The 25146-nt window shown below is 44.2% G+C and overlaps 1 protein-coding gene across 1 annotated transcript; it reads right to left on the bottom strand.

Annotated features, from left to right (window-relative positions):
- Positions 1-278: 278 nt before the first annotated feature.
- On the bottom strand, positions 279-23674 carry LOC131919065 (cytoplasmic polyadenylated homeobox-like protein). Its single transcript, XM_059273124.1, has 5 exons — positions 23668-23674; positions 5821-6005; positions 3570-3686; positions 3349-3488; positions 279-312 (listed from the first exon to the last, which is right to left on the bottom strand). Exons 1-5 carry the CDS (start codon positions 23672-23674, stop codon positions 279-281), a joined length of 483 nt encoding a protein of 160 aa, XP_059129107.1.
- Between the last annotated feature and the right edge of the window lie 1472 nt (positions 23675-25146).

The raw sequence follows: 25146 nt of genomic DNA, 5'->3' as shown, positions 1-25146 counted from the left end.
TTACACCTTACCTGCCGATGCATCCTCCGCATAACTCTTAGTTAAGTTAGCTCAAAAGCAGATGAAGCCTTATCCAGCTTAGTTCATTTTCTACCAACATATGTCTCCCAAGAACATCATTGTACGGCACCCACTGTTAAGCAATCATCGGCGGGTGAGTGGATAAAAGTGAATGATACTATTCAGCTTTTCAGTTAAGGAAATTAGCAAGGGATCATGGCACACACCTGTAGTCCCAGCTACTGCAGGTTGACACAGGAGGATCACTGTAGTCTGACCTAGTGCAGCAGGTAGTTCTTCAGTGTCAGGTTCCTGAGAGAGAGAGTGAACCAAGGTGTGAGAGGATGGGAGAAGACAGCAAAGCTGGAGTCAGGAAATCTTCAATCTTGTTAAGAAGTACAACTTCGGGCTGGAGAGATGGCTCAGAGGTTAAGAGCACTGTTTGTTCTTCCAAAGGTCCTGAGTTCAATTCCCAGCAACCACATGGTGGCCCACAACCATCTGTAATGAGATCTGGCGCCCTCTTCTGGCCAGCAGGGATATGTGCAGACAGAACACTGTATACATAATAAATAAATCTTAAAAAAAAATCTTAAAAAAAAAACACTGTATACATAATAAATAAATCTTAAAAAAAAAAAAAGAAGTACAACTTCTAGGCCGGGCGTGGTGGCGCACACCTTTAATCCCAGTACCCGGGAGGCAGAGGCAGGAGGATCTCTGTGAGTTCAAGGCCAGCCTGGTCTACAGAGTAAGTTCCAAGACAGCCAAAGATACACAGAGAAACCCTGGCTCCAAAAACAAAACAAAACAAAAAAGAAGTACAACTTCTTCTATATGGCTTTCAGGGGGGAAGATGGGACAAAGCCAGCAGGAAGCTAATCAAGCAATGTCGCACAAAGGGACACAAGCTATCTCAACTGCATTCAGAGGACACTCAGCTGTGGGACTGATAACCATAGCACTCTATGTGGGAGGAGCTGAATTCTCAGGATGAAGTAGCAGCTCCCCCAGGACCCTGGCCCCAGGCCATGACTGGCCTTGCCAAACATAATTCTGCTTTCAGACAAGGAACTACATTCCTTCCCCGTACAACAGGGATGTAGGGAATGTCTCGGACCAACCTAGCTCAATAGTACTGCAAGAATCTGAGACCATCCTAGGCAACATGGCAAGACTCCTGTCCCAAATACTCCTGGTTCTAACAAAGAAACCCTGTTGTTCAAAACATGGAGGAACTTGGAGGACATTATTCTAACTGGCCAAAGTGCGATATAAAGATGAGAGCTCATAATATACGCTCCTGTATTTGAAATTTCATGAAATTCTTTAACTGGATACAATGAGTTCACATCTTTGTGGGTGCAAAGACAAAACAATGATAGATAGCCAAGATTTAAAAGAGTGGGGGAAGACATATTACCTGCAACAGGCAGAGACAGCACACGAGTTATTTCCAAAGCAATGCCCTCCTGGAACAAAGGTTTTATCCAGGGAGCCTACACATGCTCACAGGGGTTGGTGCATTCCTGAGCATGCTCAGTTTAACGTCACAATTTAAGAACAACCCAGAACAGACATATTTGGGCATGTTTAGCTTCAGGTCATGGAGCACATGTGTAAAAGATTACAGTAATGGGGCAGGAATGCCTCTGGCCTAGCTCAGCTGGATCTCTAGCTTTTCCTGAAAATAAAAGTCAGTCATATTTGCAGGTGCATTAATATGGATGCCGTTCTGAGTGCCTGCTTTGCTTACTGGCTAACAATTTCTTAATTAAAATTTTATGTATAGGAGTGTTTTGCCTGCAAGTATAGATGTGCACCACATGTGTGCATGATACCCTCCAAAGTCACAAGGCATTACAGAAAGTTGTGAGCCACCATGAGGGTGCCGGGAACTGAATCTTGGTCCCCTGAAAGAGCGACAAGTGCTTTTAACTGCTGAGCCATCTCTCCAAGCCTCTTGCTAAACCTTTTTAGTGAGAAAAAAATATTTGTCAGTGTGTGCACAGGGCCTGGGCTCACATCCGAGCACCACAGCCGTCAGATGGAGTGGTGCAGGCTTGCAATTCCAGGAAGAAAAGCAGCCTCAGCAGGGCCATAAAGGTGGCTTGGCTGGGACAGCCGCTGGCACTAAAGAGCCAAGGTGTGATCTTCAAAACCCACACGGTGCAAGAATGTGCTCCCACAACCTTGGACCTCCGTGAATGCACACACACCGCCCTGCCTGCCCCCTCGTGATAAATAGATGTAAAAATACTTCTAACCTGTTTATTAATCCCAGCACTCGGAAGGCAGAGCCAGGCAGATCTCTGTGAGTTCGAGGCCAGCCTGGTCTACAGTGAGTTCCGGGACAGCCAGGGCTACACAGAGAAACCCTGTTGGGGGTGGGGGGAGGACGTAATAGGGGTGCAAATGAGCAGACTTCCCCTACAAGCTGCTTTGCTGTGGATGAGCTTCAGAAATTTGGTTAACTTCTACCACATAGGAAATCAACAGCTCCCACTTCTGTTAAGTGAGTGAAAGGAAAGAAAATCTGAAATCCAGATTGGGCACTTGTGAGTTGACAGAAATCCTTGGGAAATACCCATAGAAACTGTCTGAAGATGCTGTAAAGCCAGGCAACAACACCCACTCAAGAAGTTGAATCTTTATTTGCCTAAAGAAAAAAACTACATATAGACCACCACTATTACTATGTCCTATCATAACAGTCAGGGCATACTTAAAAATCAAGTAAAGGGTGGAGTTCCACCCTTGCGCTTGCTAGGCAAGCACTCTACCACTGAGCTAAATCCCTAACCCCAGGTGTTGGTGATGTTTTGTTTATTTAGAAATTCATCTACACGTGGGAATCCTGGATCTTTGTTATGTGTTAACGGTTTCACAGAAGGTTGTAAGATTCCTGAACTCCACCTTAGCCCCACCCAATGCTGCTCCTTAAATTCCTGCTGGTCCCAGGGCAGCCCTGGGGAGCCTACGGGTCTGTTTTGATGGGACCAGTCTCCTACTGGGCAGTATACACAGCTGTGGGCAGCACCTTGCTGCCCATCTAGCCAAAAAGGCATTGATGCCCTGACTGCCTCTTGTAGAGGTGCAGGCTGCATCTGAGAGCCTGCTACGTCTCCATTACTTGGATCGAACTGGTCCTGATGCCCCAAATCCCCGCTCTGAGGCAGTCGTGGCTGATCTCCCCAACTATTCTGCTGCTGTTCTGGAAACAGCAAGGCATAGTTACTATCCATCCACCACTGCCCTTGCACACTAGGAACACATCCAAAGACAGAGGACGTAGAACACTGGCTTCTCCATGTCTTAGGCCAGTCACCCATAGGATACTGCCCACACATAGAGGGAAGAGCAAAGTTTGTCGGTGTGAAGTTGAGAGGAGATCCACTTCCACTGGCGCCTTGATGACACGCAGCGCCACTTGATCTCATTCCGATGCTTTGGATCGCGGAGTCACGTGAGCCAGAAGCTTCCTGGGTCTCTACAGAATAGGCAGCAAGACTCCATGGAGCCAGCTGCACAGAAGAGACTCGCTCAGTGGTGTGATTGGCAGCTTGCGCCTGGGTGTCCTGGTGGCCTGTAAGCATGTAGTCTTGGCTCTTGTGCGTTCTCTTGGCGGCAAAATTTTTGCCTTTCAATTTTGGTCGTAGCCTGGATCTTTTATTCTGAAACCAGTTCTAAAGAGAAAAAAGGAAATTGTCAATTAAGCCTGCTTTGCAGCAGTATCCCACAGTGCATTTTCTTTTTCCTTTTTCTGTTTTTTGTTTTGTTTTGTTTTGTTTTGTTTTCCATTTGTTTGTTTGGAGACAGGGTCTCTATTATGTACCTCTGGTTATCCTGGAATTCACTTGATGGTATACACTGGTAATCCTAGCACTTGGAAAGCTGAGGCAGGAAGATTCAGAGTTTAAATCCACTAGTGGGGAAACTACTTATTTTGCTAAATGATCAAGTTGTCAAGCTGCCTTCTAAATATTTGTGTTGCTTTCAACCTTGGTCAAAGATACTGCTTTTTGCAGTGGACAGTAGTTAATGCAGAGACTTCTAATCAGTCAAGGTACTAAGTGCTTGTGAGTGCCCAATCCTCCAAGGGACATCTACATCAACAAACCACTCCAAGGATCAGGGACATCACGGAGGAAGAGGTGGAAGAATGTAAAAGCCCGGGGAAGTGTGCTGTGAGTGCAGTCTTCCAGCTGTTGTACTCAGGAGCTCACTCACACTTAAAGGAAATTTGATTAACTAAAACAACCACACAGTAGACCTGCATAAGATCAAGCCAGCTGTCCAGCATGGGGGGGCCTCTGTATGAAGACAACTCCAATCATCCATTTATTTCACTTTTCAGGGCAATCCTTTCTCCCCTGCTCTGTTGTATATAGAATTATTATTTTAAGATGCGTTACACTTGTTTAGGCTATGGAACATTTGCTTTAATGGTGCAAAGATGTGTTGTATTCTTTTATGTTGCATTTGTTTAACTCTGTGGACCTGTGTTACTGTGCCTGTCTAAAACACCTGATTGATCTAATAAAGAGCTGAATGGCCAATAGCAAGGCAGGAGAAAGGATAGGCAGGGCTGGCAGGGCAAGAGAATATATAGAAGGAGAAATCTGGGAAAAAGAAGGAGCAAGAGAACAAGGAGAGGAGGACACCAGGGGCCAGCCACTCAGCCACCCAGCCAGCCACAGAGTAAGAGTGGAAGTAAACTATACAGAGGTAAGAAAAGGAAAAAGTCCAGAGGCAAAAGACAGACGTGATAATTTAAGTTAAGAAAAGCTGGCTAGCAACAAGCCAAGTTAAGGCCGGGCATTCATAAAAAGAATAAGCCTCCATGTGATTTATTTGGGAGCTAGGTGGTGGGCCCCCCAAAGAACAAAGAGCCCAAAGAGTAAAAAACAGCCAACACTGCTCCACCTTTAAAATAGTCAACATTTTCGGGCTGGAGAGATGGCTCAGAGGTTAAGACACTGGCTGTTCTTCCAGAGGTCCTGACTTCAATTCCCAGCAACCACATGGTGGCTCACAACCATCTTTGATGAGATTTGGTGCCCTCTTATGGTATACAGGCATACATATAGGCAGAACACTGTTTACATAAAAAAAAATAAATTTTTTTTAAAAAAGGTCAACATTTTCAATAACAAAAGTACCCAGAAGTCTTCCTACTTTGTCCTTGTCACAGCAAACATCTGTATGTGATGTGAAACCATCACAGTCCCTGTCCTGGGTAATGGCAATAACTTTATCATTTGTTGTTGTTTTTTTGGAGACAGGGTTTCTTTATAGCCCTGGCTGTCCTGGAACTTGCTTTGTAGACCAAGCTGGCCTCAACTCAGAAATCCACCTGCCTCTCACAGCACCCATGTCAGTGTGGGGATTAAAGGCATGAAACACCATTCATGGCCTAGTTTTTTTAAGCATGTGTTGTATGGTATTTCACCTACGTGTGTATCTGCGTACCATGCATGTGAAGGGCTTGTGAAGGTCAGAAGAGGGCGTCAAATCACCTAGAACTGGAGTAACAGAGGCATGAGCTGCCATGTGGATGCTGGGCATCAAACCCAGCTCCTCTGGAAGAGCAGCCCATGCTCTTAACCCATCTCTCCAGCCCTGGAGGGGCTTAAGTCCTTAAACTTGTCCCTGCTTCCAAATTCCCCTCAAAATAGGTTATTTTCCATATAAGCTGTGTCAAACTGAAAGAAGAAAGGTGACATGTTGACACGTCAGCTTTCTTGTGATTCTTCGCTGCATTTTCCAAATGGCCCACAAAAGGGCATCCTCACAAAAAACTTCAGAGATCTGACTTACTTCAATCACGTACACTTGGCACCTGAAACACTGTGCCAGCTTATCCTTGGTTTCGACATGTGGATAATTTCTATTTTCAAACACTTTTCTGAGTATCTTCAGCTGAACTTCGGTAAACTTATGTCGCGGTTTTAACCTTCTTCTTCCGTGCCCTGCCCTCGTTTTGCCGCCATTGTCCTCTGTGCCTGGAGAACCAGAAATGTGGAAACAGAAACGCATTGAACATCAGTAGCACCCCCAGAAAGGCTCCTTTGTTGACTAGTCATAAAGATTTTTTTCTTTTTTTTCTTTTTCTCTTCTTGGTTTTTTTGAGACAAGATTTCTTTGTGTAACAGCCCTGGCTGTCCTGGAACTCTCTGTAGACCAGGCTGGCCTAGAATTCAGAGATCCTGGGATAGAAGGCATGTGTCACCACGCCCAGCTCAATATTTTTTCTTAAAATAGAGCTCTGCTTCATTTCTATCCATAATGAAAGGTTAAAGGTCCATCTTTTTTTAAATATTTACTTTATTATGCATACAGTGTTCTGCCTGCATGTGTCTCTGCAGGCCAGAAGAGGGCACCAGATCTCATGACAGATGTTTGTGAGCCACCATGTGGGTGCTGGGAATTGAACTTAGGACCTTTGGAAGAACTGTCAGTGCTCTTAACTGCTGAGCCATCTCTCCAGCCCCAAAGGTCCATCTTTAAATTGATGAGGATAATTTAATTTATTTATGGTCACTAAGTTAGGAAAGGGTTTCTTTTGTCTAACAAAATTGTATACATTACAAAGGAAGATTCTAACGACACTCACTTTCATTAGTAATTGAGGATGCACCAGCTCACACTAGCATGCAATTCCAGCTTTAAGGGGATTTGATGCCTCTGGACCCCTTGGGCATCTGCACTCATGCACAAAACACACACACAGGCACACGCGCGCGCGCGCGCACACACACACACACACATACACACACACACAACTAATAAAAATAAATCTTTAAACAAAAAAAAGAATATTAAGCTGGGCAGTAATGGTACACACTTTTAAGCCCAGCACTCAGGAGGCAGAGGCAGGCAGATCTCTGTTAGTTCAAGGCCAGCCTGGTCTATAAAGGAGTTAGGTCCAGGACAGTCAGAGCTCTTACACAGAGAAATCCTGTCTCAAACCACCACCCACCCCCTGCCCCCCCCCAAAATCAACTCAAATCAAAGCAGCAAAAAAAAAAAAAAAGTAGAAGACACAGAACAACTAAATGCCAATATCAAGCACCTCCCCACAGGCAATTATTAAAGACAAAAATGAGTTGACCTTCCCAGCACAAATATAAAGATTGACTGATTTTAAAAACCAGAACAAGATTTAAATAGATTCCGTCTACAAGAGACTCACTTTAGCTCTAAAGACACATTCAATGATAAAGTAAAGAATGCAGGAGGGCTGGAACTCAGTTTGCAGAGGACCTGCCTAGCATTTACAGAGCTGGGGTTAGGTCAACCCCTAGGCCACTGTGTGAAGAAGCATGATGGCATAGGCCTGGTATCCCAACACTGTGGGAAGACAGGATCAGAAGTGCCTGTCCCCAGACTGAGCTGTGAGAGGGGGTGAAAATCTATACGACTCAAAGTGGTCACCAGCTTTGACACAGTCTACACTAAAAACCCAATCAGACAAACACCTGCTGAGTCCAGCTCCAAGGGATCAGATGCCTTCTTCGGGTTCTGCACATGCACTGACTCACACACTTGCACACAAGTACGAAGACACTCAAACACATACAAATAAATCTTGAAGAAGAAAGGAATATTTGAGGGTCAGGTATGATGGTGCAGGCCTTTAAACCCAGCATTTGGAAGGCAAGGGGAGATGAATCTCTGAATTCAAGACCACCACGGTCTACACAGCTAAGGCTATACAGAGAAACCCTGTATCAAATAAATAAATAAATAAATATAAACGAGCTGGCAAAATGGTTTGGTGGGTCACCTGCTACCAAGCCTGACAATCTGAGTTCAATCCCCAGGGCACATAGAGAGAACTGGTTCCTAAAAGTTGTCCTCTGACCTCCATTCTCACGGTGTGGCTGGAGTGAGCCCATAAACACACACACACACACACACACACACACACACACACACAAAATGTAATTTTTTAAAAAAAGAGTACATCAAAACTAAGAATTGGGGGCTGGAGAGATGGCTCAGAGGTTAAGAGCACTGGCTGTTCTTTCAGAGGTCCTGGGTTCAATTCCCAGCAACCACATGGTGGCTCACAACCATCTGTAATGAGATCTGGTGCCCTCTGCTGGCCTGCAGGAATGCAGGCAGGACACTGTATGCATAATAAATAAATATTTAAAAAAACAAAACTAAGAATTGAGCATTGGAGAACACAGTGAACAGCTTGAAATGCAGCCTACAGAATGGGCAGATACACTTGAAAACCGTTAGTGAGGGGCTAATAGACTCTTTAAAGAACGACAAAGCAGCAAAACAGGGCACACACACTCAACCTAACTTTCAAGTGGGCAAAAGACTCCGATAAATATTTCTCTACAGACAACACATGACCACTAAACACGCACTGAAAACCTCTAGTTATTAAGGAAACCAAAATCAAATCTGTAGAAATACTGTCTCACACCTGCGGGGCGTTTACCCACCAACCCCACAGTTCCCCAGAGTTTTTTTTAGTGCGAGCAGCAGGAAATATTAGATAGAAGGATTTAGATTGTGGAGATAAACAGATAAAAAACAAACAATAGGCTGGGCGGTGGTGTTTCACGCCTTTAATCCCAGCACTGGGAGGCAGAGGCAGGTGGATCTTTGTGAGTTCGAGGCCAGCCTGGTCTACAGAATGAGTTCTAGGAAAGGCACGAAGCTACACAGAGAAACCCTGTCTTGAAAAACTTTAAAAAGAAAGAAAGAAAGAAAGAAAGAAAGAAAGAAAGAAAGAAAGAAAGAAAGAGAAAAGAAAGAAAGAAAAGAAAAGAAACAATAACCTTGAGAGGGCCTGGAACCTATTCCAACAGGCCCTGTCTCTGCCCTAAGGTATTTATAGAAACACCAGGGGTGGAGCAAAAGACCTCCCCACAACCCAGCACAGCCAAGTGCAGACCATCTTAGACACCTGCACTCAGACCCGTGGTCCAATCATCCTCTCTATACAGACCTGCTGGGTAAAGCCAGGAGGAACCTAAAAACCGAGCTCCCACACACACCACTTAAGAATGGCTACTACCACTGGGTGGTAGTGGCTCACGCATTTAACCTCAGCACTGGAGAGGCAGAGGCAGATGGATCTTCGAGTTCAAGGTCAACTTGGTCTGCAAAGTGAGTTCCAAGACAGCCAGTGCTTCTCAGAGAAAACTGTCTCAAGAAGAAGAAGAAGAAGAAGAAGAAGAAGAAGAAGAAGAAGAAGAAGAAGAAGAAGAAGAAGAAGAAGAAGAAGAAGAAGAAGAAGTTACTTCCTATCACCAATACTCCTCAAATTATTCCACAAAATAGAAACAGAAAACACATACCTCATTCATTTTATGAGGCCACAGTTACTATGATGCCCAAACCACATAAAGAGAAATTTCAACACAGAATTATAGACCAGTTTCCCCCATAAATGCAAAAATACTCAATAAAATACTTGCAAACCAAATCCAAGAACACATCAAAAAGATCATGCACTGCAGAGACAGGCAGATCTCTGTGAGTTTGAGGCCAGCCTGGGCTACCAAGTGAGTTCCAGGAAAGGCATAAAGCTACACAGAGAAACCCTGTCTTGAAAAAATAAATAAATAAATAAATAAAAGCTGATGTTAGCAAGACAGGAAGGCTCTGTGCCACCAGGTACTCCTCTCAGCCCCACCTCATTCGCTTTTTTTTTTTTTAAGCAAGAAGAAGGCTGGGGGGTTGGGGATTTAGCTCAGTGGTAGAGCACTTGCCTAGCAAGCACAAGGCCCTGGGTTCGGTCCTCAGCTCTGGGGAAAAAAAAAAAAAAGAAGGCGGGGGTATGGTGGCATTTGCCTTTAATCCAAGTAGGCAGTTCTTTATGAGATCAGCCTGGTCTACATAATAAGTTCCAGGACTGACATGGGACTATGGAGAGAGACCTGTCTCAACACCTACCCCCTCCCCAAAATAAATCAGAAGGAATAGTAAAAGAGCCCAAAGACCCTACCTCTTGAGTCAGAACAGGAGGCCTTGCTCGTCACAACCATTGACTAATGTGGAGTGTTACTTGGCTGGTACCATTCACTCACCCACACATCCTTCTTATCTCTACTCTTACACCTACCCACCACTGCAAATGGAATCCCAAACACAATATCATTTTACCTGCAAATAAATTCATATTGACTTCTAACACAGGAGAAACCCCCTCTAGTGTAACCACACGTTTATTTGTAGCCACTTGAGTCTCTGCGGAAATTCCCACCACCAATCATTTCACTATTCGGCAGCCAGGAGCAGTTACATTGTTTACAGAGCTGTCCCCATCCTACAAACCCAAATTTTTTTTTTTTTTTTTTTTTTTTTTTTTAGGTTTTTTGAGACAGAGTTTCTCTGTGTAGCTTTGTGCCTTTCCTGGAACTCACTCTGTAGCCCTGGCTGGCCTCGAACTCACAGAGATCCGCCTGTTTCTGCCTCCCAAGTGCTGGGATTAAAGGCCTGTGCCACCACCGCCCGGCTAAAAGCCCACTTTTAAGAGATAGAAAGAGAGAGAGAGAGAGAGAGAGAAATAGTTCATATCCCTACAAACAGACCAACCAAAACTCAGATGCAGCCATGCCCAACTTGTAGACAGAATGTGTGCCGGGATGAATGCAGCCCAACACATCTGTAGATGAATACATCAAAGTATTAAAAACGGGGGGGGGGGGGGGGGGCTGGAGAGATGGCTCAGAGGTTAAGAGCACTGACTGCTCTTCCAGAGGTCCTGAGTTCAATTCCCAGCACCCACATGGTAATGAGATCTGGCACGCTCTTCTGTATACATAATAAATAAATAAATCTTTAAAAAATATTAAAAAGGTTAGACATCCCTGGGTAGAGCATCAGATAAATAGGCAGCTACAAAAGCCAGACTTTGGTGCCTAGTCAAGGAACTTACCTTTGGAAGTCATTTGGGAAACCTCCAGTCCAAGACCTCGAGTGCTTCAGAAGAAAGAAATGCCTTTTCCTGGTTGTTGCTAATTATATAAGAAGCAGAGGCTGCCCCCTCCCCCAGAAACACCCTACAAAGCCCAACCAATCTTCAGGCCAAACAAGGCTCCACCCTTGACCCAGCCCTATTCTCCACCTGGGACCACCTTAGCCACGCCTACTGACAAAACAAAACAAATCTGTCTTTCAAATACACCTTGCACCTTGAGTTCCTTAAACGCAGATGCGCCTTGTGTTCATTAAAGGAAGACTGAGTTTGAGGCCAGCCTGGGCTACCAAGTGAGTTCCAGGAAAGGCACAAAGCTACACAGAGAAACCCTGTCTCGAAAAAAAACAAAACAAAACAAAAAAAACAAAAACAAAAGGAAGACTGGCAGACTGGAAGGAATCTTCCTATTTAATCGCTGTGTTATCTTTATAATGTTGGCATGGTTTTATCCCCACCTAGACTGGAAGGCAGTGGGGGCAGAGTGCCTATGCCACAGAGTCAGCTGAGGACCTGGAACCTCATGCTTGCTACATCCCACTGACTGCACAGGGGTCTGCTGTGTGAGGACAGAAATCTGGCTAGGTCACAGAGTGTCTACAACATTCAATAAGTGGCTTAATTACTTAATTGATTAGTAAATTAATATTAATAAATTGAGGGATACTGAGAATATAGGCAATAGAGTGCCCACAGTGACACTAAAAAGGACATTATAAGACTTGTGTGTTCTATAAGCATTAAATTGTTTGGCTAACTTACTCTGTTTGGTTTTTGAGGAGCTCTTATAGCCTCAACTGTCTGTGTAGCTGAAGATGATGACCTTAAACCCCTGATGCTCCTGCTGACAGCTCCCATCTTAATCCTAAAGTCTAACCAGGCTTGGGGAAGACGAACCTATACTCCCAAGTTACTCAGGAAGCTGAGGCTCGAACTCACAGAGATACGCCTGCCTCTGCGTCCGGACCTCGGGAATTAAAGATGTGCGCTACCATGGCCTATTGGAAATAATGTTTTAAACTGAGCAAGTTAACGGCAGGAATCACAGAGAAGGAGCCGGGGCAATTCGGAGCTCAGTTTCTGGCTTGATACCAGGACAGATCGTGTTCCGTAGGCATGATGAAGCAGAGGTTCAAGGAACATGCCGATGGACGTATGATGAAGTCCTGGGCAGCCGGGCTCATGAGCTATGGCTGTAGTGATCCTATGCTGCCTGCTTTGGATTCCTCTGGGGCAGCAGCATGTTCCCTGGGTTCGATGGGGATGGGGTGATGCTGGTGATGCTCTGAGAAAGCAGAACAAAGCAACAAGAAGCTTCTCGGAAAAGCTGTCTCCGCCTGTTCCCAGGTTGCTGCAGCCTCCTCCTGTGTGAGCACAGCTCTGGACTCTCAAAGCTTTGCGTCCAGTCTCCGCAAACACTATCTTTTAACGCTCTGGCATGCCCCACCGTGTCAGAGGAGGCCCCGGACACACCACCAATCCCCTAGATTCCCCCCAAAAGCTTACAGGAGTGGAGGCAGAGATAGGAGAAAAGTCCCAAGCCAGGCCTGGTAGCGCATGCCTTTAATCTCAGCTCTAGGGAGGCAGAGGCAGGTGGATCTCTGTGAGTTTAAGCCAGCCTGGTCTACAGAGCGAGATCCAGGACAGCCAGGACTACACAGAGAAACCCTGTGTCAAAAACAAAATGAGAGAGAGATCCCAGCCGGCAGGCAGTCAATGCGGAAAATGAGGGAAGGGAAAAAGAGGAAGCAGAGAAAGGGACCGTGAGGCTCAGGCAGCTACCGACGAACCGCAACTAAAGCGGAGGAGGGTGATGATGCCGATACAAGATGCAGAAACCCACAAGGGTAACTAGACGGCAAGAAAGAAACAGTTAAATGTAAAAGCGGAGAGGGAGTGGGGAAATGGCTCAGCGGATAGAGCGCCCACCTAACGTGCCAAAGCCCCAGCACCAACACAAAGTGAGTGTGGCGCCACACGCTGGCAATCCCAGCACTCAGGAAGGAGGAGCAGGTGGACTCGAGGTCCTCCTGAGCTACTAGAAGAGTTGGGGGCCAGACTGGATTAAATTATAAAGAAAAAGAGATGGCTTGATCTAGGTTCCCTCCCCCCCCAACTCCAGCTTCCGTATACTTGGTTACTGTGCCCATGCAGGCCACAACGATGAACTCTCCACTCTATCCAAAGCGTGTTCCCACCCCAACCAACCAAAACACACGAATTCGTAGTAAAGGTAGAAAACAACACAAGTGGCTAGCCTTTCTTTATCTTTTTCTTTTGAGCTGGAAAGTATATGCATTATGCATGGTTCAAACCTCCAAACCTTGCAGCAAGCAAGCCCGAGACATCGAGTCCCAGCCCCAGGTCTTAGGGTCTGCTTGGTGAGTGTATGAAATAATGTGGTCCTACAACATTTTTTTTTTTTTTTTTTAAGACAGGTCTCACTGTGTATCCCTGGCTGTCCTGGAACTCTCTATGTAAGCAGGCTGGCCTCAAGCTCATAGAGTTCCACCTGCCTCTGCCTCCCAAGCACTGGGATTAAAGGCCTGTGCCATGCCTGGCTAGCGAGGATTTTATTTGCTGAATTGTTCCTCCAAAAATAAAACACGGTGTTTGTTTTCTTCCCCAAAATTCACGGTTCCAGCCAGGTCTGTTGTTGTTTGCTGTTGTTTCTTCTCAGTATCTTGACTCTCCACTTCGTGGTGACCTGCCTTGTCCCTCCTCCTTGAGCTGCTGCCAAGAAACACCATGAGCAGAAACCCTCTGTGCCTCGTTTCTTATCACTTCTTCAGTTTCAGTCTGCCCCTCCTCTCTCTCACCCCGTTATTTAGACATCGCTGGCAGAGAGCGAGGAATCTGCTCCAAATTGCTCAACCCTTTTTTAAACTTCCCAAGTTATCAACTATGGTGGCCAATGTCTCCATCCCTCTCCATTCCCTTCTCCTCCCCGACTCTCTCGGGCTTTGGCTTTTGTGGGCATTCCCCGAGTTCTTCAACCTTTTGAAAAATACCTCACTGCCTGTGTTCAGCCCCACAACGCAGCACAGCACTGTGCAGCACAAGCTCATCTCTGAGAACCCACACTCAGAACTTTTTTTTTTTTTTTTTGGAGACAGTCCTAGCTGTCCTGGAACTCTGTAGACTAGGCTCCAACTCATAGAGATCCGCCTGCCTCTGCCTCCCAAGTACTGGGATTAAAAGCATGTACCATCACCGTCCGGCCACTTTTTAGATCTTTTAAATTCATTTTCTCCATTGTTTTGCAATTTTTTTTAAAACTCAGCCAGATTTATAATCCCAGCACTAGGGAGGCAGAGGCAGGCAGTTCTCTGAGTTCAAGGCCAGCCTGTTCCAGGACAGCCAGAGCTGCACAGAGAAATCCTGTCTCAAAACAAACAAACAAACAAACAAACAAAAACAAAACAAAAAACCCTCCACCCTATTGTTTTGTATTATCATTTTTTTTAATGCCTGTTGACAAGATGGTTCATGGGTAAAGGTACCTACTGCTGAGCCTGGTGACCTGGGTTCAATCTCTGGAACCCACATAGTGGATGTAGAAAAACCTAACTCCTACAAGTTGTCCTCTGACTTCCACATGTAAACTGCCCAATACTCCCTCCTACACACACACACACACACACACACACACACACACACACACAAAAGTGCACACAATAAAATAAAGTTAAAAAACAGGTATACAGTCAATGGGTTTCATTGTTTTGTGATAGTAAAAGTTTACCTTAAGTGGGACTGGTGGTACATGTCCTTCATCCCAGCACTCAGGAGGCAGAGGCATGCAGATCTCTGTGAATTAAAGGCCAGCCTGGTCTACAGAGTGAGATCCAGGACAGGCACCAAAACTACACAGAGAAACCCTGTCCTGAACAGGTTACATTTAGTTCATACAAGTATAGCTGAGTTTTGACTCTCTTCCCTACCTAAACTGAGCACTTGCCAAACAGCTTTTTAAAAAAAGAATGTCCTCTAGGCCAAAATCCTTCCCAAGGGTTGACACTCAGTATACACAAGACCTTGGGTTCAATTTCCCAAACAAACAATTAAAAAAAAAAATCCAAACAAAACGTGATCATCACCACTAATTATTATTCAGATTTGAAGGCTTTTGTGTGTCACACACTCAATTTCCATTCCCACCCCTATCTCCACACCCTGTGGATTTCCCTGGCCCTTCATTAATTCAGGGACCTAAGGCACTTCTGTTTGCAATCCCTGAAACAGTCTCCTATTATGAATGCAAAGAGGGGGATGGGGATGGAGCTCAAGGCATGCTTACCTAGCTTGCACAAAGCCCTCAGTTTTATCCTTGTTCCCTAACACCACATAAGAGCACAGTGTAGCTGGTGGTTCAAGCCTGCAATCCCAGAACGTAGGTGGAGGCAGGGGCACCAGAAATTCAAGATCATTCTCAGAGTATGTAGTGAGTTTAAGGCCAGCCTGGGCAACATGATAGCCTGCCTAAAAAAAGAAAGAGAGCCGGGCGGTGGTGGCGCACGCCTTTAATCCCAGCACTCGGGAGGCAGAGCCAGGCGGATCTCTGTGAGTTCGAGACCAGCCTGGGCTATCAAGTGAGTTCCAGGAAAAGGCACAAAGCTACACAGAGAAACCCTGTCTCGAAAAACCAAAAAAAAAAAAAAAAAAAAAAAAAAAAAGAGAAAGAAAAAGAAAGAAAGAAAAGAAAAGAAAAGAAAAAAGAAAAGAAAAATAGGGCTAGCATGGTGACTCACACCTGTAATCCCAGCATTTAAATACCTGAGGCAGGAGGATTACCATGAGCTCCATGCCACTCTTTCTCAAACATAAAAGAATGTAAAGTGAGTTCTTCTATTAGGAAACAGATATCCTGTCTCTAATATACTCCTAGTAACTGTATGACTAACTTGAACACGTGACTACATTCATCCTGTTCACAGATGCCAGTACAGCACCTTACAGTGAATGGGTCCTTCTACTCCAGAATAGTGGCAACCACACCAGACTCTCCTCCAGTCCTGTCACACTTGTCCTGTTTGCTGTCATGTTCCTTTAACTCCACCTAGCACACCCACATCATTTCATTGTTTAAGGTCTATTATTTGGTTCTATTTTGTTCTACAAGGTCTATTATTACATGTGTGTATATTTTGGGAGGGGGACTGTGCATCTGAGTGCAGCTGCCCGTGAAGGCCAGAGGCCTCAGATCCCACGGAGCTGCAGCTATAGGCAGTGTGAGCTGCTCACTGTGGGTTCTGGGAATTGAACTCGGGTCCTCTGCAAAAGCAGCAAATGTTCTTAACTGCTGAGCCATCTCTCCAGCCCTGTCTACACCACACATTTTCAATCCTCTAATGTAAAAATGTAAAAGCAAGCAAACACACCATCATGAACTCACCTTAGCTAAGGAATCCAAATTTCCCCAGTTCAGTACCAACCCCCTTCATGATCAGGCCCCTTCCATCTCTGTCCTATTCTTCCAACTCATTTCAAGTTCTTTCCAGCCAAAACAAACAACCAGCCCCTCAGCCTGTGCCCCCTTTCTCTTTCTCCTGACTCCATTTATCTTTTTTAAAGTTGTTTAGATGTCCTCATCCTATGATCCTGGGACAGAGAAAGGAAGAGGCTGAAGAGCATTGTGGAGTGGCTCAGCACATTACGTCACCAGTCACCACCTCTTAGTGAAAACTGAGTCAAAGCAGCGTGGTCACACAGAACCCAGGTCACTCATAGTGTGAGCGCAGGCTCTGAAGAAGCCATGTCTGCACTGCAGGTTCTGCTGTTCCCTTTGAACTTCCTTGTTTTGGAGACGTAATCTGCGGCAGGTGGAGAGCCAAAGTTACCTTGAATTATTTTACCCTCAAGAAGTCATTTACATTAGGCGTGGTGTTGCATGCCTTTAATCCCAGTACCCTGGAGGGCGAGGCCAGTGGATGTCTGTGAGTTCAATGTCAGTCAAGCTATGTAGTAAGACACTGTCTCAAAAAAAAAAAAAAAAGCTATAATATCTACTAATTACTCCTGACCTTTGTAACTGAGCTGATATCTTTGTGACTATTAGGTATAAAACTTCCAGAATGTGTTTTTTTGTTTTGTTTTGTTTTGTTTTGTTTTTACTTTTAGATTTATTTTTAGTGCTTTGCCTGCGTGTGTGTCTGCACACCATATTCATGCCTGGTGCCCTCCAAGACTAGAAGAGGGAATTGAATCTCCTGGAACTGGAATTACAGATGGATGTTGGCACAGCCGTATCTCAATGGAATGGCAGAAGTCATAAAGCCAGGACAGCTGCTTGACAAAGATCCAGCAAAGCTGAGCCAGACGATGGCTGCCATGCCACCGTTGGTTTTCATCTCCACCTGCTACATACTCTGGGTAATATTTGTACAATTTGGGGGTATTGGATTGATGGGAAATTCCTTATAAATCATTTATGCCTTTTCCCAGGAATGCTGCTTCTAAGCTTCCCCAGGAAAGTCCTGATCATACTATCGCCCCTCCCCCACTTTGAGGGAGATATCCTTATCTACTTGAAGGTCTTCCTTATACCTTGGAGGTTGTGACACATAAAGAAGCCAGAGGTCTCTTCATGAGGCTATGAGACATTCTTGAAACATTTGTCCCTATACTTACACTGGAACAAGATATTCAAAACAAAGTAAATTCAAAAAGGTCAACAAGATCCGGTGGGCTAGAGGAGCTGGCCACAGTTCAGATTACAAGCCTCTTCCCACTGTACACTCAGACAATTACGTGGCATCCAACTCTGCCCTACATAGAGACATATTGACGAGCAAAGTATGGAGTGGAAAGATGATAAAAGTATGAGGTGTCAAGACCTCTCTTAGAAGTTAGCTCATGTAGAGCCACTATATTGTCATATGACCAAGGAACAACAGAATGCCAGGATTAGACATATAGACAAATTCTATAAAGATATAAATGTGAACATTGATTATATTATGGCAGAATTTGAATAATAACTGCAGCAGCTTTAGCCTGAGGACTTTTCCTGGGCACTCTGACATTAAGAGTTAATAATATACTGCTTGGGACACGGCAATATGCCCAGGGTGGTTGAAGATTTTTGTTTTGGTCTAGTGTCCTTGAAGCAACCAAAGCAACCAGCCTGAGCACAGGCTGTCATATGTCTCTAGATTCTCAAAAATTGGTTTATGGGGTTAATGAGTAAGAGTGATAACACCAGACCCCAGCTTCAACCCATCCTTAGATGCCAAAACTTAGATGGCTACCTGGTTCTTCATTATCCTCATCAACAAAGTTCAGAGTAGCCATCCTGGATTACTCCAAGACTGCTCCTGAAGAGATCGTCTTAAAAATTTTGTATGCTGGCCTGTGGTGATGCATGCCTTTATTCCTGGCATTCAGGAGGCAGAGGCAATAGAATCTCAGAGTTACAGACCAGCCTGGCCTACAGAGCTAATTCCAGGACAGCCAGGACTACACAGACAGACCCTGTCTTAAAAAAAAAAAAGTATCTATTTATTGTGTGCAGGCATGAATGTATCACATGAGTGAGGCCAGAGGATAACCTTTGGGAGTCCCTCGCTGCTTTCCACCTTGTGGGTTCCAGATGAGGCCTGTCAACAGGCACCTTTACCCACCCAGTGGTCTTGATAATCTCCCCCAGGTTTTTTTGTTTGTTTGTTTCGTTTTAGGTAGGGGGGTGTTTTTTGAGACAGAGTTCCTGTGTTGTCCTGGCTGTCCTGTTTGTAGATCAGGCTGGCCTTGAACTCCCAAGTGATGGGATTAAAGGTATGTGCCTGGGGTTGGGGATTTAGCACAGTGGTAGAGCGCTTGCTTAGCAAGCACAAGGCCCTGGGTTCGGTCCTCAGCTCCAGGAAAAAAAAAAAAAAGCTAAAGGAGTGTGCTTTAAACGTGTGGTGGAGGAAAAGGACTTTATTGTAGATATAAGGAGAGTTCAGCCAGAGGCATCTGAAAGAGTCCAGACTGAACCAGGCCATGGATAGGGAGGGCGGGGGCAACAGCCCAAGAGAGGAGCCAAGGACCAAGAGAGTGCATGGGCAAAATGGCAGGTTTATATAGGATTGAGAAGCTGGGGGACAGGAAGGGAAGCCCAGCACCTGGCCTGGAGAGCTTTAGGGTGGGGGGCAGGGTGAGTAGTGCTGGGAGGGGCCACAGGTACCAAGTGAGACCTGTCTTGGGTTTCTTTGGGACTCCACACTAAGTACAAAGTTTTAAATTCTGCTCCCTCCATTTTGACCTCTATGTTGCTTTTTAATGTTTGCTAAGAGTTCTTCTTCCTCCCTCCCAAGGATCATCAAATTACTCTCCCCTATTTTCCTGCTTCTTTTACATATGCTGGTCATTAACAGAGCTGGAAAAGAGAAAATATACATGTGTGAAACCCTCTATCAACTTAGAGGTAACCACAGGCAGGGTGCTTTGAGGGTGGAGTGGTCAGACCCCTTCCACTACAGGGGATGAGCAGGTTTGGAAAGAGAAGTCCTTCTCATCAACCAAGTGACTGGATTCTCTGGGTACACGGTTCAGAATGTCCTGTATGTGAAGGCTGTCTCAGTTCAGGCTTCTACTGCTTCAACCAAGACCCAAATCCACTTGGGGAGGAAAGGGTTTATTTTGGCTTACATCTCAGGTCACACTCCATCCCTGAGGGAAGTCAGGGCAGGAACTTGAGGCAGGAACGGATGCAGAGGCCATGAAGGAATCTGCTTACCGGCTTGCTCCTCCTGGTTCGCTCAACTTGTTTTCTTCCACACCCCAGGACTACCTGCCCAGGGGTGGCAGTGCCCACAATTGGCTCAGCCCGCCCACATCAATCGTCAATTAAGAAAATGCCCTACAGGCTTGCCAACCCAGTAGAGGTATTCTCTTAAGATTTCTTCTCCCCGGATGACCTTACCTTGTGCTAAGTTGACATAAAACTAGCCAACACACTTAACAGTCAGCTTTTTGGGCTGTGTTAAGCTTCCCTTCCATGATAAGGGGTGTGGTGTTGGGAAACACTAAGCAATTCACCAGGTCTGGAGCTTGGATATAGAAGAATGAAGTTCAAACACTAGGTCCCTAGTTGGCAGCTGTTTGGGAAGGTTTTAGGACCTTCTAGAATATGTTAGGCAGAGCTTAGTGTGTGTGTTGGGGGGTGGGAGGTGGCTTGGAAAGTTTATAACCTCAGCCCACTTCTTTTTTTTTCTTTTCATATTTATTTATTTATTATTTCTCTATTATCAGCTTGATACAGTATAAATTCTTGTCCTAATAGTGATAGTTAAATGTTTCATTGAGGCTTGCCCAGTAAAACCAAAACTTATTATAAGCCACAGTCATCCTAGGGTCCCCCCCGCTATATAGCCTCCCTGGTTCTGTGGGTTGCAGTCTGATTGTTCTTTGCTTTATATCTAGAATCCACTTATGAGTGAGTACATACCATGTTTGTCCTTCTGGGTTTGGCTTACCTCACTCAGGATGATATTTTCTAGTTCCATCCATTTGCCTGCAAATTTCATGCTTTCATTGTTTTTCTCTGCTGAGTAGTACTCCATTGTGTATATGTACCACATTTTCTTAAACCATTCTTCAGTTGACAGGCATTTAGGTTGTTTCCAGGTTCTGGCTATTACAAATAGTGCTGCTATGAACATACTTGAGCATGTATCTTTGTGGTATGATTGAGTATTCCTTGGGTATATGCCCAAGAGTGGTATGGCTGGGTCTTGAGGTAGTTCGATTCCTAATTTTCTGAGAAACCACCATATTGATTTCCAAAGTGGCTGTACAAGTTTGCATTCCCACCAACAGTGGAGGAGTGTTCCCTTTGCTCCACACCCTCTCCAACATTGACTGTTATTAGTGCTTTTGATCTTAGACATTCTGACAGGTGTAAGGTGGTATCTCAGAGTCATTTTGATTTGCATTTCTCTGATGATTAAGGATGTTGAGCATTTCTTTAAATGTCTTTCAGCCATTTGTGATTCCTGTTTTGAGAATTCTCTGTTTAGCTCTTTAGCCTATTTTTTAATTGGATTGTTTAGTATTTTGATGTCTAGTTTCTTGAGTTCTTTATATACTTTGAAGATGAGTCCTCTGTCAGATGTGGGGGTTGGTGAAGCTCTTTTCCCATTCTGTTGGCTGTCTTTTTGTCTTATTGACCGTGTCTTTTGCCCTACAAAAGCTTCTCAGTTTCAAGAGGTCCCATTTATTAATTGTTGCTCTCAGTGTCTGTGCTGCTGGTGTTATATTTAGGAAGTGATCTCCTGTGCCAATGTGTTCAAGAGTACTTTCTACTTTCTCTTCTATTAAGTTTAGTGTAACTGGATTTATGTTGAGGTCTTTGATCCACTTGGACTTGAGTTTTGTGCATGGTGACAGATATGGATCTATTTGTAATCTTTTACATATTGACATCCAATTGTGCCAGCACCATTTGTTGAAGATGCTTTCTTTTTTCCATTGTACAGTTTTGGCTTCTTTGTCAAAAATCAGGTGTTCATATGTACGCTTCACCCCACTTCTAATTCTGCTGCCTGTGCTGGAGAAAACTGGCCAGCTTCCTGTTCCTATGACTTCCTTGTCATTATGGAGTCCCCCTGTGGAACTGTAAACAAAACAAACCCTTCCACGAGCTGCTTTTGATCAAAGTGGGTTTTTGTTGTTGTTTTTTTAACTTTTTTTTTAGATTTATTTATTTATGTCTGTCTGAGTGTTTTGTCTGCATGTATGCCTGTGCACCACATACATGGCTGGTGCCCAAAGAGGTCAGAAGAGGGTGTCAGATCTTCTGAGACTGGAGTTAACAGTTGTGAGTCATTGTGTGGGTGCTGGGAAACAAGCCCCAGTCCTTTACAGAAGCAACAAGTGCTCTTAACCACTAAGCCATCTCCCCAGCCAACCCTCCTGATCATAGTATTTTTTATCACATCAGAAATGTAACAAATGTACATGAGTTCCAGGGATCAAATTCAGGTTGACCTCTTCGCTACAGCAGGTGCAGCTGCCATGTTCTTGTTTTGTTTTGTTTTTTTGACACAGGGTTTCTCTGTGCAGTTTTGGTGCCTGTCCTGGACTAGCTCTGTAGACCAGGCTGGTCTCGAACTCACAGAGATCCACCTGTCTCTGCCTCTTGAGTTCTGGGATTACAGGCGTGCACCACCACCGCCGGTCACAGCTTCCATGTTCTCTGCTCTAATCTGCAACTGGATGTTCCACTCCCCAGATCAGTGGGGCAGAGTTGACAAAGAAAGTCACCTCAGCCCAAGACTGGCTTAAAGTCTGAACTTTCTAACTGGTAATTGTTACCTTCGTTGTTGTTACAGGAGGTGAGTGGGTTGGATCCCAGAGCAGCCCAGTTGACTCAATGTACCTGTCTCATTTGGTTTTCAGAAACACGCTTGAAATATACCTTAATGTCATTAAAACTCAGTGTGTTAGGGCTCATTTTCTCTGACAATGAATGGAAGGTTTCAGTGAAACGAAATGGAGGAAATAGAAAATAAAATGTTTATTTATTTTTAAAAAATTCAGGTTGTCCAGCTTTTACTCACTGAGACATCTTGAAAGCACCACATATTTATGTGTGTCTGTGTGCAAGTGTGCACGAGTCTGTGCGTAAGAAGAGGCCAGGGGAGGGTGTCAGAGCATTTGGAGCAGGAACTACATACATTTGAACCCATGACGGCACAGCAAGCACCCTTAACCACCGAGCCATCTCTCCACCCCCTAGAAACAGCAGTTTGGTTTGGTTTGGTTTTCTGAGACAGAGTTTCTCTGTGTAACAGCCCTGGCTGTCCTCAAATCGATTTGTAGACCAGTCTGGCTTCAAACTCAGAAATCTGTCTGCCTCTGTCTCCCAAATGCTGAGATTAAAGGTGTGTGTCGTCACCGCCTGGCTAGGATATTTAATTTTAAAATTAGTTTAAACGTAAATTTAAAAATTGCTGTTCAAGTTGCTGACTTGACTTTCATTTTAAAAATTGTTTAAAGGCTTTTCACTTGAGATTAGGACAAAATTTCTAACCATTTCTGAGATGGCTCTAAAGACGCTTCTGCCATTTTTCATGTCACATATTTATGCAAAGCAGTAATCTCAGCATTGGCTATTGTAAAATTAAAATATGGATCCACTCTGAAAAACATTGAAAATTGTCTATGTCCTGCAATATCAAAGATTCAGCCAAGATTTAATCAATTTCTTTTCTTTTCTTTTTTTTAAAGATTTATTTATGCTTTATCTGCATGCAAACTTTTTTTTAAATTACACTCATGATATTCATTAATTACACTCATGATATTAATCACATTTGTGGTATTCATAGATTACATTAGCAGTATTCATTCAAATATATATATATATATATATATATATATATATATATATATATTTAAATGCCAAATGTCATTTATTGAAGAAGGGAGGAGGTCTTAAATACAGGCTTATAGCACAATGGGAGAACCCCGGAGGGCAGAAGTTCGATACTGATGTTTTACAATCTTGAATCCAAGCTGTTAATGCCCATTATTCAGGATACACAGACAAGAAACTTCCCTTAAGCATTCAGGAGGGTGGAACCTGGCAGGGAATTAGCATAGGGAGGATATCAAGGTCAAGATCCGCAAGCAAGGCAACAGTTACCCAAAACGGGGTCGAGAGACTTACAGGTCCCCTTTTTATTAAATAATGAGCTTCTGACTTGGGTTGCGTGGGACATCAGAGGTCACCTTACCCGTCATGGAGACGCCTGCTCAGGCCCCACAGGTGCTCTGTCTTAGGTTGGTGAGTGCCCCCCAGGCGTTACCCGTCTCTGAATACTCATTATCATACAGGCTCAATCGTGTGTGAGCTGCAGAGTTAACTGCTGCCAAAGATCTCAAAGTGGCACTGGGCTTGAAATCTGTGTGTTCAACACAGAAAAGACCAACAGAGCTCCTATCTCACCCATAGCCAGTAGGCTAAAGGCAACTGAACCATTCCCTTCCTTAATGAGCCATACTGTACGTTGGAGTCCTTGTAAGATAGTATCCCAAAAGCAACTGAAACTTGAGTTTATAAACTTATAATTTTCAAAGCCAATCGAGATGTATATAACTACTGAATTAAATTTATCATGCCCAATAGAATGGAAGATTAACTAACTGTGGTAGCTACTTTTGTTGCCAAGGTCTCCACTGTGCTAGCTGTAGTAAGCAATTATGAAATGGTAATCCCAGACACAGTAGCAGCGGTGGCCGCCATTGCTATAATAGCAACAGTGGCAGCAGCAATGTCAAATTCTCTTCTGGAGTGTGTGGACATCCACTGGCGTGGATACAACTCCAGTAACACGAACCGCCAAAGCCCATTTTTCTTGATCCCAGCACGACTTTAGCTGGCAGCTCTTCTGGAGAATCCAATCTCATGGCTACAGTTCCTAGGCTTACATTAACACTTGCCAAAGCTGGCGATATTGGGCTGTCAATCTCCATTGGCATCAGAAGGGTAGATTTTTTCATGAAGACCCATTAGGTCTCTGTCATGTTGGGCTTCAGCAGCAGCCACAGGGCGCATTCAGTGTTCAGGAATCCAAAGAGGAACCTCATTGTCCTGAGGAAAGACATAAACAGAACCCCGGGGCCACACCAAAACTAGATCGGGTCTCCTCCACATGCTAGTAGAAAGATCCTTCCATCGATCCAGAGGGTGATTTGCATCAGGAGCCCTCCAGTGCTTATCTGCATCGGATATTCCAGCAGAATCCACCAATAAACTCCAGCAGAATCCACCGATAAAAAATTTAAAATATATAAAACAAGGGAAAGAATAGAATGATGAGTCCCTAGTTCTCCCTTTTTTTACTTTAGTAAAATGTTTGTTTGTTTAATATTTCAAAATTTTCTTTTACTTTTATTTATTTTTTTATTGTTTAAAATTAATTTATTTATTTTTCTATTATCAGCTTGATACAGTATGTATTCTTATCTTAATAGTGAGATGTTTCATTGAGGCTTGCTCAGTAATTGAGTAAAACCGAAATTTATTATAAGCCACAGTGATCCTAGGGACCTCCATGCTATATATATATATAGCCTCCATGGTTCTGTGGGTTGTAGTCTGATTGAGCTTTATTTTATATCTAGAATCCACTTATGAGTGAGTACATACCACGTTTGTCTTTCTGAGTCTGGGTTACCTCACTCAGGATGATTTTTTTCTAGTTCCATCCATT

Source organism: Peromyscus eremicus, chromosome 9 (genome assembly GCF_949786415.1).
Source record: "Peromyscus eremicus chromosome 9, PerEre_H2_v1, whole genome shotgun sequence".
NCBI lineage: Eukaryota > Metazoa > Chordata > Mammalia > Rodentia > Cricetidae > Peromyscus > Peromyscus eremicus.
This window is presented reverse-complemented; position numbering and strand designations above follow the sequence as displayed.

Excerpts from the sequence above, each read along its gene's own strand:
- LOC131919065 (XM_059273124.1), bottom strand. Across the intron at positions 3,687-5,820 it reads GCCAAGTGTACGTGATTGAA|AACTGGTTTCAGAATAAAAG; the intron begins GTAAGTCAGATC and ends TTTTCTCTTTAG. Across the intron at positions 313-3,348 it reads AACTTTGCTCTTCCCTCTAT|GAACCTGACACTGAAGAACT; the intron begins GTGTGGGCAGTA and ends TCTCTCTCTCAG.